This window comes from Heliangelus exortis, chromosome 1 (genome assembly GCF_036169615.1).
Source record: "Heliangelus exortis chromosome 1, bHelExo1.hap1, whole genome shotgun sequence".
Taxonomy (NCBI): Eukaryota; Metazoa; Chordata; class Aves; order Apodiformes; family Trochilidae; genus Heliangelus; species Heliangelus exortis.
In genome coordinates, this window is record NC_092422.1 from 15,632,824 (window position 1) to 15,644,013 (window position 11,190).

General features: G+C 44.3%; 1 protein-coding gene across 1 annotated transcript in view; it reads right to left on the bottom strand.

The window, feature by feature from the left end:
* Positions 1–10,248, bottom strand: part of GUCY1A2 (guanylate cyclase 1 soluble subunit alpha 2) — a 147,895-nt gene extending 137,647 nt beyond the window's left edge. The window contains exon 1 of the mRNA XM_071734684.1: positions 9,721–10,248. Within this exon, the coding sequence (XP_071590785.1) occupies positions 9,721–9,978 (258 nt within the window). The 5' untranslated portion in view covers positions 9,979–10,248. The remainder of the gene's footprint in view (positions 1–9,720) is intronic.
* Between the last annotated feature and the right edge of the window lie 942 nt (positions 10,249–11,190).

Genomic DNA, 11,190 nt, shown 5'->3' on the forward strand with positions numbered 1-11,190 from the left:
ATTAGATCCTGCCAAGTAGATTTATGGAAAAGCCAAAATCTTTCCTGAAATATGGGGCTTTGATTCCATTTATCTGTCTTTCCCACTTCTCTCACAATTTGGAACTCCAGCAATTCATAATCATTGTAGCCAGGGCTGCCCTCAACCTTTATACTTTCACCGTAAGTTCTTCCTTTTTGTTTGTGAGCAATAGCTTCAGGAGAGCTCCCCCCTCCTTGTCAGCTCATTGATCACCTTCATTAAGGAATTGTCTTCAGCAGACTCCAAAAATCTCCTGCATTGCTTGTGATCAGACTTATTGCTTTTGTAGTGGATTTTGGGTTGGCTGAAGCCCACCAAGACCTCCCATTTTGAGGCTTCACCCAGATGTCTAAAGAATTCTGCTTTTACTTCTTAACCAGTAGACGTGTAGCAGACATACCACCACATCATCCCTGTTCATCTGCTCCTGATCCACAAACTCTGGGCCAGCTTGCTGTGTCCAAAGGCAGCTGCCCATACGCTGGTGCCATCTCTTTGCATAGAGTCCAACTCCTGCTCCTCCCTTTCCCAGCTCACCCTTCCTGAAAAGGGTTCCACAGAAGGATGTGTGCAATCCTAGAGGAGATCCAAGCTCAGTGACAACATAGTGATGTCTAATGCCACCAGTTTTCTCTCCATGCTGCCTGAATTTGGGCACAGTCACTTAAGTTAGGTTCCCAGTCATACTGCCTCCATGAGGCGAGGATAAGACCCACTTCCATCTTGGTATTCCCTGATACTTTTTCACTGGTCTCCCTTCTCTTCAGAGAATGAAACCCCTTCCCCTGGCAAGCATAAAGTCTTCCTTACAAGGCTGTGAAGCCTGTTAGCAAGCCTCCATCCCTGGAGATATTTAAAAAAAGACTGGATGTGGCACTTAGTGCCATAGTCTAGCAACCGCAGCGGTGAGTCAAGGGTTGGACTTGATGATCTCTGAGGTCCCTTCCAACCCAGCCAATTCTATGATTCTATGATTCAAAGAAATCCCAAGCTCCACTGCCAGATGAATGCCATTCTTGCTCAGCAGTCTTGGCTTCTCAGAGAGTGCCCAGTGCCCATGGAGACCAAAGCCCTGTCAGCAACACCACCCACAGAGCCAGGGACTGCCTTACCAGATGTGTTTCCTTCAATGAGAGCCTTTCCCTCTGACCAACAGGATGGAGGAGACACCGTGTACCCACACCATTTGCCCTTGAACTCAAAGCCATGTAGTCACTTCTGATACACTCCAGGTCTCTCCTGGCTTTATCACTGGTGCCCACACAGATGAGCAGCAGGGGTCACAGTCCAAGAGACAGATAAGTTTTGGCAGCCTCTTTGCAACACTAAGACTGAGTTCTTGGCAAGAAGCAAACCTCCCAAGGCATCAAGATAGGCTGGCAGATGAGTGCCTCTGTCTTCTCAAGGGAGAATATTTGATACCTACCACCCTCCTTTTCTTGAAGATTCTATGAGCTGCTTCCAATGCTTTATCCCAAGGGAGGTCAACTTTCCCATCTCTTCCAAGGGCACAGTATCTGCTCCATAATGCTGAGCCACAGATGGAAAAGGAGCCATAGTTGTATTGTCAGAATTAAACCTCCAGCCTCCACCTCAAGAGTTTCAACCCTAAAGGTTCATCTCTATTTTTACCTCCTTCCTTGCAACATGGGGCTCAGGTTCTCAGCTATGCAGAGCCTCTGGATAGAGTTTTCTGTCCTCCCTGATGTGTACAGCCTGCTCACTATTTCCTACAACCTGACAGCTCAGTGCTACAACCAAGCCCACCACTGTGATACAGCAGCCAGCAGTGATACTGAAAATGGCACTCAGCTGTGATTCCACCAGCTGCCAGGATTTGCAGGGTGCACTAGTAAAGAACCCTGCCCTTCAGAATAGATCTCACCTGGCTCTCCAAAGTGCAAACCAGCTCAAGACCTGAAGCTAGAGGAGTAACAGCTCCTCAGAGATGCTTTTAAGCTTAAGTGGAGAAAATATTTATGATGATAGTTGTTTAAATGACCTTAAACTTTTTAGGGTGTTTTGTTTTTTTTTTTAACTTGGCCATCGTTTTTTGAAAAAGATATCCAGATTAAACAGGCACTGTATAAAAAGTTATTTTTGTATTTTTCCTAGTTTAATTTTTCCTTCTTTTAAAACTTCATTGCCTCCAGTCAGGGAGACAAAGAGGAAAGGTCTTCCACTTTAATTGCATCCCTTGTTACAAATGTCTTTCCTAAGGCAATCAAACATAAGTTTCCAATCTCTTCTCAGAGGAGAGAGTTTTTAACCTATTCCCTAGCCATCTTCTGTTGCCTCTGGAATGTCTTTCATTCAATTGCAACACCTTTGAAAATAAACTGTAGGGCTCATCTGCCTGAATGTAGGCATTCAAAGTGATTAATTTCATCTTACGGTTGGCATCTAATCCATGCCGGCAGACTCAGTCTTTAGAAATAACCATTTCTTTCTTTTGTCTAGAAAAGATGTTGAGTGATTGCTTTAGACTTAGACATCTTTTAAATGTTTAAGTAAGGACAGACAAACCCCAGCCTGAGGTGACAGAACTGCACACAGCATCTCAGATGACTCAGTCTAAATTTACATAAATGCATTTCAAAATTCTCCATCCCTTTCCTTTTGCATCGTAAGATAACCGGACAGAATTAGAGAGGAAAGGGACTGTAAGAAACAGGGAGGTCTGAGCCAAGAGAGCAGCCAGGTACACAGTTTCTCCTTAACCCTAACAAGGCTTCAGAGATTTTTCCTGGCAAAAGCTAAGTGGCCCCTAGCTGAGCCCCGAAAGTGCTTCACCAGTCATGCTCTTAAAACTTGAGTGCTTAAAATTTTAAACATGAAACTTGAAGTGCAAAGAGCATAATAGGCTCAGCTGGAAACCACTTTGCTTCTATCAGAATTTCTTTGAGCAAGGAGGCTATCAGGTCAGGGGGCTCCTCCAGATTCTTATGCCTTGGCTTCAAAGCTCTCTTCAAAGCTTCAAAGTCCTTCCTAGAAGATCCCATGCTTCTGCATATGGGAGAAGCAACCACCACAGACCTCAGTCAAATCAGTGGTTTCATGTTGGAAGTTTTACATGCTTCAGATTTGTAGTGTTCAGCCATTATCTCAGAAGATGTGTAAGATATGCTTTCCTTGCCAGCTTCACTGATGATGATAGTTCGTTAATGAAAAACATTTGTTTTTCAAATTTCAAGACCAATTGTAGGCAAGTGTCTGTGCATTGGTGATTACCAAAGCCTAAACAGATGGTTTGGTGTATACCTGGTCCATGCCAAAAGATATAAATGGCAAAACAGTAATTTTCACATCCAATGTCTGGTTGGTTTGGGGGTTTGTGGTTCTTTTACCTCATGATCATGAAAACAGTAGAAAATTGCTCTTTCCCTGTCCTTCTGGCCACCAAAATATTGATGTTAAAAAGGCCATGGACAAAGAATCACGGCTCCAGTTGAAGATAAACATTTATCAGCATTCTCAAATGCCAGTAGTGAGGAGATAAGCATTGAAATTGCTGCAACTAGAGAAAAGCAGAGCTGAAAAAGAAAAGGAGGGCTCCTTCAGCATCCAACAAGTCACTGATAATGCAGAAAGAAGTAAGGCACCCTAGCAGGTCCTTGCAGGTTCTGCACAGCCAGAAGTTCTTCCTGATCCATCCTCCCTCTCCCCCCTCAATATCTGAAGAATAGAATGAAAGAGGACAGATAGAAATCAGAAATGAAGAAGCACAACCCCAGCATAAGCAAGCACTTGAAAATGAAAACAAAAAATCTTTGGGGGTTTAACAATGCTTTTGATAATTCAAGAAAAAAAATATATTCCTTAGCTTCTGAACCTTTAGGGTGTCTGTAACTGTCTAAGCTAAAAATGTGGGGGGTTTTCTTAATGAAAACCAGTTTCCTGTTTCCTAAAGTTTTCAGTTTAGATAAAAGCACCAACTGCTTGCCAATATCCATGACTTAGCTCCAGATTTGGTGTCAAGAGAGGAAGATGCAAAATTCGCAGGGGTGCACAGACTGGAGATGCAGAGCAGGATAGCCCACAGCTGGAGGCAAAACAAGCTGCCCTGCAACAACCCAGAATGATCCAGACAGAACCAGAGCTTAGTACCACCTGCTATCAAAACTTGAGACCATTCTGCTCCTCAGTTCATGCAAACCTGGGTACACTTCATGGAGAAATACTTGTGTACATAAGAGAAAATGCCTTAATTTAATAAATAATATTGAGGATAAGAGTTTTACCGTATACTCTTTAATGGAAATAACAATGCAAACACTCTGACGAAATAAAACAGAGTTAAATAATAATTAGAAATTGTAACTCTTGAGTCCTCAGCTGACTTTCAATTAGAAGAATCACAGACATTACAGATGGAAATTGCCTATTAGAACATCCAGTCTAACTCCTTGACAGTGAAGGATAATTACCTCAGGGCACTATCCATTATAATACTGGCTGGGATCACTTTGCTTATCTCTGAATTTCAGTCATGTCTGGAAGGAAGGGACAGAAGATCTGTTCTGTTCTTCAGAAAGAAAGCATTCAGTAGGTGAGCATATAATAGGTGATATATATGAATAATGCTGCCTGTTCACCTTTTAACACAACTCACATCTACCACCTAAAATCATTGGTGCTACTCTGTCAGACAGCTAGTAAATGAAAGGCTTTCAGTCCTTCTGAAAGAATTTCTTACGCTGGGATAGAAAAAAAACCCAATTTCCTCTGTGTAACTGGACCTACTTTCATATTCAGAGCTGCAAAGATTCTCATCCCTTTGAGACTTTTAAACAAACCACATTTTTTGTCTTCATTTTGAAACTTAGTTTGAGAGGAAGCAAGCAGCCACTTCTAGAAAGAACTTTTCTTGTGAGGTGGAACAACTACTTTTACTCAAAGCATTTTTATAACAGCCTTTAACATTAACACGAGGTAAAGAGAAGGCTTTTCTCTGTGTTCACTCTGTCAACTGCTCAAGAAGCTGCAAATGAAGGACATTCACCCTCATTTTGATATAACCCTGACTGCACACTGACACTTAGGGCCATGTATTGACGATCATTATGCTCCTTTCTACCTTACACCTTTTCTCTATTATTTGCACATTTTGGTCAGGGGAGAGGCAGAGAATTGCAAAATAACTGAAATAAATTTGGGGGGATTAACACTGGTGCAAACTCTGGTTTGTCTGCCAGAGGTTCAGATCTGCCTGTGGGCAGGTTGTTTCCCCAGCAGCGATATGTTCTCTGCATCCAGGCAGCAAAGATGCCTGGGATGTATCAATGTTTCCAAGAGATGTTTTTTCCAAGCACTGTAAAGAAGTCAAAATTTCAGACTGGAACTATGCAAACATCAAGAAAGCAACTGCTACTATGATCTGTCTAAGCACTCATGTCCACTATTCAAAATGTTCAAACTCGCCCTAAATAAAATTTTGTCAATGTGAGTAGAATGCTGCAAGCCCTCGGGTGCAGCTAAACTGATTTTTTTTAATATTTTATTTGTGGAGGCTGAAGTTCCCTTGCATGATGTGTTAAACTACTGAATGATATAAACAAACAAAACCCAAAATAGTACTCATATTGCTGTTGTCCAGAACGCTTCTGTTTAAAACACTACAGCTCTGCTCCATGCTATGAAATATCAAATTGATTGACTACAAATTGCTTGTGTGACCTCTTGTATGAAAGGCTTTTGTCTCTGTTAAATTGAAAGATACTGGGAAAAAGTCTGATTTTATTATACTTCAAAAAAATAATCCTGTTTGCCTGTTGGAATTATAAATCAAGAGTTACCCATGAGATGTCCCTTTCTTCATAATTTTCACGATTTTTTTCCTTCCCACCTTCATTCCCGGGAAAGATGTTCCTCACGCAAAGCTAATCCCACTATGGGTATTAAGTCAATAAACTGATCAAACTGCTGATATGGACATCATTTGTCATTACCTTACTTCATTCAGAAATACAGGCAAAAGTTATTGCTACAACAGCTCATCTTAGATACACCTGATGGGTATATACAATTCATAAGGAACAGAACAAGTTCACAACATTTATGCAGAATTTTTCAAAATGTCATGGAAAAATCAGTTTGTTACCTCTCCTGCTAGTGGCAACAAATTGTTCTGCTACTAAAAAGAGTGCTTATTCCTCCAGACTAAGTGGTAGAGGCTTATAATGGAGCCAGGTTCTATTTCTAACTTCTCCACCAAAATCCTACCTCTGCTCACTGGAGGAGTCACTTGCAATTAAGCAATTTAAAGTCACAGCGGTACTGTGACACAGGTAATAGCCTACACACTAACCTAAATGACTGTCTTTAGGTTGACTTTTCTCCTGCTGTCAGGAAGAAGGCTGTATTCAAAAAGACATTTCTTAAATTCAAGCTGTGTGGCAGCAGCCAGTAGCAGCTTCCTAAATTAAATAGGAAAAAATTGTTTTTACTTCAATGTGTCTTCAACTGGGCCTTTAAAGAATAGCAGGAATGATTCTGAATGAACAGAAAAGTAGATCAGAAGTGATTTTCACTTAATAATGTTTATAGTTCAATGAATGTGTTACATAGCCCATTCAGAAAATAAAATCAAACAGAAATGTAAGTCAGTGTAATGCTGTGTCACCCTGTAATTCTCTTTCCAGAAAGATCAGTACAGTGCTTGGGGGTACAGAGTCTCCTCTGAATGCATGCCTAGTGTCTCCCAGCTCCTTTAGAGGAGACCATGCTCCTCAGATGGAAGCAGAGTATTTGACTTTTCAAATCAGTTAAAGAATTCTCTTTTTTTTTCCTGATTTTGAGTCTATTTTCAGCCTGGTATTGGATACAAGTCAAGATAAAAATGGAGCAAATGTGAAAAATGCTGCAAGGAACTGGACTTCAGTAAGATACTAAATGGCATTTCTAAAGATAAAAACTGGTGTTCCCTGGTTCTGGGATATCATTCCCATGTAGTAGAGCTCTTAAAGGAAGAAAAACTTATGTTGATAATGAATAGCACATAGTATCGGCATCTCTAGATATAGTTAATCAAAATTTATGTCACTGTGGGTGTAAAACTCATCCTTTAAAACAAAGCACAACAACAAAGCTAGAATTAAAAGAAAATATATAATTGAATTTGCCTGTGATGTACATATAGTTATTGCACCCAATTTCTTAAAAACAAGGTCATAAATCAATGTCGCTATTAAGTTTCCAGGCTTTCATTTTCTATCTGTTTATTTTTTGCTCGATGAAAATACAAAAAAATTTTACTCAGTATTTCAATCCTAGCCATTGCCAAAAGAAAGCACAAAATTAAGGCTAAGTGAAAACATAGGAACGTGTAGCATCCCCCAACTTTGGAAGTGTTCAGCATTGGAAAGAGGATAAATTGCTTCTGCACTCATGTTGGAAAGGAAAATATTAAACCATTAGAGGTAATATATATAGTCTTATGTACTATGTATACTTCATATACTTTATAAACTTAGTAGCGGCCTGTAACCATAGTACAATGAAATTAAGATATACCTACATTTATAATAAAAGCATTAAAGCTTTTTGTTCAGAAAGAATGTATGTCAATGTACCCTCCAGACTTGCCTTTTAATTTTACAAATAATGGCAATGAGTCCCACTTGACACCAATTTTTAGGCCAAGTATATTTTTTAAATTCTAATTAAAGTTATTTCTGATTTATATCATCAGATGTGTGAAGATAATCAAAAGGTCAAACACATGGTAACATGACTTGTTACAAGAAGGCATATATCCAGTATCACACAGCAGATCCTTGACAAGAAAAGGATGCACCAAAGCAATAATGCACTTCAACAGTGATTTCTCAGAGCAAAAAATGAGAAGACAAAAGACCTGATGCTTTTCTTATACTAGGACTTTGACAGTATGTCTTCTTAGACTTAATCAAATTACAGTGTGCCAAAATGTGTAACATGGGAGTGAAGGACCAGTTATGACTCCAAGATAAAATGGGAAATTTTAAGCAATAAGAATCTCATATTAAAATTTTAAAAGAACACAGTTTTTTGCAGCAATAAGGATGGCTATAATTATGCCCTAAGGAAACCATGGAAGCTGTTGTTTGGGACATCAGAACCAGGCTGGCTTAAATTTTTCCATTCTTAAATTTTTCCAAGAGTCAGAAGGAAAGAGGTCTGTAAAATCAGAGTTTTTTCTTGTCTCTTCATTCAAAGAATGTGCTTATTTAGAAAGAAATTTAACAATCCATCAAAGCTGTAAAACTCTAGTTGTCTTTTAAAGCAATCAACACAGGACATAAAAGGCAGAACTTGGAAAATACAAATACTAAGGTTATCTAAAAATACTGCACTGAGCTACTTCAGAATGCTTGAAATATTCTGGGTAACACATGCTCCAATTATATCGTTGTATTATTATCAAATTAAATAGCTTTTTTTTTTTTTTTTTTCACTAAAACAAGACCAGTCACCTGAGATATCATCTATTATTATCACCATTACAAGACCAGATTCCCAGTGGAGGGGAAAAAATCAATGGGAAAGAAAAGTCTTAAGTGAAACTGGCCATAGCTATGCAATGCACTGACAACTTGTCCCAGTGCACAGCTTATCTGCTCCTATCCAGCCACTTCAAGAAACACAGAACAGAAAGGAGTGCATTCAGACCAAAGCAAACTGATAGCTCATGGTGATGAGACTCAGAGTAAAATTTCCAAAGCTGGGTAGCAATATGTAAAAAAGGTGATCCCATGCCCCAGTGTCAGATATCGTTGCCTTACAGATTAAGACTACTTGTTGCAATTAATGTTTCATACTGTAACGTGTTAAAATATCTCACAGACCACACAAGAATTCAGTTGCAGCTGAAACTCGAACAGGAAAATTTCATGGTGGTCACCAAGGTAATTATAGGAACATAGCACAATTGTAACAAAAAAGCAAGAGAAGATACTTTCTATTTTACATGAATCTACTAGAACTCCTGAGCCACTGATTTCAGTCTTAAAAGTAAAATCAGCAAACCTTACGGGTTCTACCCAAATTCTCTGGTTATTTTAGCACACGCAGTGCTTCACTGATTCTCAACTAGGGGTGCAGCTATCCCAATAATGTTAAGTCATAGATTTCAAAGTACATGTGAAAGAATCTGATCTCCCAGGAACGTCAGCGAATCTAGGAGGCACAGGGAAAACTGATGCTAAAATATTTCTGAACACCAAGTCGAAACTTTGTTTTACCTCGTTCAGATGGAAAAGCCCTAGAAATTAAGAAGTTCACATCTTCTCCATTGTGAAGGAAGAACGGGCATGTCGAGTGCCATATAGATGTAACTTTTTATAAAAAGAATGTTGCTACTACCGGGTAGTGATAAGCACTTTATGATTTTACGATTTTAATTCAGAAAAGGACTCTCGGGAAACGATAAACCCAGCTAAACCGGCAGCTGTGCGTATTTGTGCCTCCCGACCTGGTTTCCAGCACCGGGCTGCCGAGATCGTTCCTCCCGCAGGTTTGCGGGGCTCGCAACCCGCAGCCGGTGCGGGCACGGAGGAGCAGGGGGCTCCGGCGGCTCTGCGGGGCCCCTCAGCAGGAGGGCGCTGGCTCGGCCGCCTCCTCCCCGACACAGACCCGACCCCGCGGAGCCGCCGCCGACACCGGGCGGGCGCTGCGCTCCGCAGGCGCGGGAGGGGCCGGGACAGGGAGCGGGGCACTCACCGCGGGGGCCGTCAGGCGGCGGATGCTCTCGCCCAGAGAGTCCAGGTTGACCCGCCGGCGGCGGGGAGCGCGGCGAGCCCCGGCGGTGGCCGCGGCAGCGGCGGCGGCGAAAGGGGTGTCTGCGGGGCCCGGGGGGCTGCGGCTGCCGTTCCAGCAGAGGCGGGACAGGGGACACTCTCCCTCCTCCTCAGGGCTGGTCTCCGGGCAGTCCGAGCCCAGCGAGCTGAAGGACTCCGAGGAGATCTTGCGCCGGGACATGGTGCCGCGGGGCGGCGGCAGCTGGGCTCAGCGCGGGGCGGCGGGCAGCCGCGTTGGGCAGCGCCGAGCAGCGCGGCCGCGGGGGTGGCCGCCTCGCATGGCCGCGGATGCCTCTGAACGGGAGGCGGCGGCGCCGCTGCCCGGCTCCGCGCTCAGCCCCGCCCGGCCGAGGGACCGCGGTGCTGCGCGGCGCCGCGCCGGGAGGCTTTAAAGCTGCGGCGGCAGCAGCAACGGCTGCCCTCCTCTGCCACAGCCGCCCGCCCTCGCTCTCCCCTCCCCCGGCTCCCTCGCTGCTCCGCGGGAATCACGTGTTGTTCTGAGCCCTTTCCCCCTCCTCTCCCCGCCTCCCCCCGCCCCGCTCGCCGCCTGTCGCTCAGCCCCTCACGCCGCGGCCCGCAGCCGCCGCTTGGCCCCGCTCCCCCGCGCCGGGGGGATGCTGCGACTCCGCCCCCCCTTCGCCCCCGGCGGCCGCCAGAGCCGGCGGAGCGGGTCGAGGGCCGGATCCGGAGCGCAGCCCACGCTGCCGGCGCCACCGGGCCGCTGGGAGTGCGGGCAGGGCGCCCCGTTCCCCTCCCCGAGCACTGGAGCCAGGCGAGGGGGAAGAGGGGAAATGGAGCGGTATCTCCGCGCTGCTCCGCGGGGAGCGGGGACTGCGTTGGACCCTCCCGGCTCCTCCCTGGCCCCTCGCTGCCTCCGCCGTCCCTGTCGTTTCCTCGTCGGTGCTGGACAGCTCCGTGCACAGCGAGGAGAGCGGCGGGGAAAGCCGATCCCCGCTCCCTGCCTGTCACTTGCCGCCGAGGAACTTCTCGGGACGGTGTTCGGGAAGGGGAAGTTTAGGGAAGAAATAATTTTCAAAAGCTGGGAAGGTTGGGTGCCGCCTTCAGAGGCAAAAGTGCTTCTCGGCTCTGTGCCAACGCTGCTCCCACTGACGTTGTGGGTCACGTCCAGCACAGAAGAAACTAAATTCATACCCATGTAGTAGCCCTACGACTTGCAAAAGGAGGAAAGTGAGAGGTGGGAGACACTCAGCAGAAGAGCTTGGCTACAGGATGACAGCCTTGAACAAAATGTCTCTTTCCTAACTGTCCCTATCCATGCAGCCAGTTCAAAGACACCTTGAGAGTTACACGGTGAAAGTGATAACCTCACGTAGTCCTTCTCAGTCCTCTGTCATCAAGGAAGACAGCTTGTCATTACTTTATCTTCGTTCAA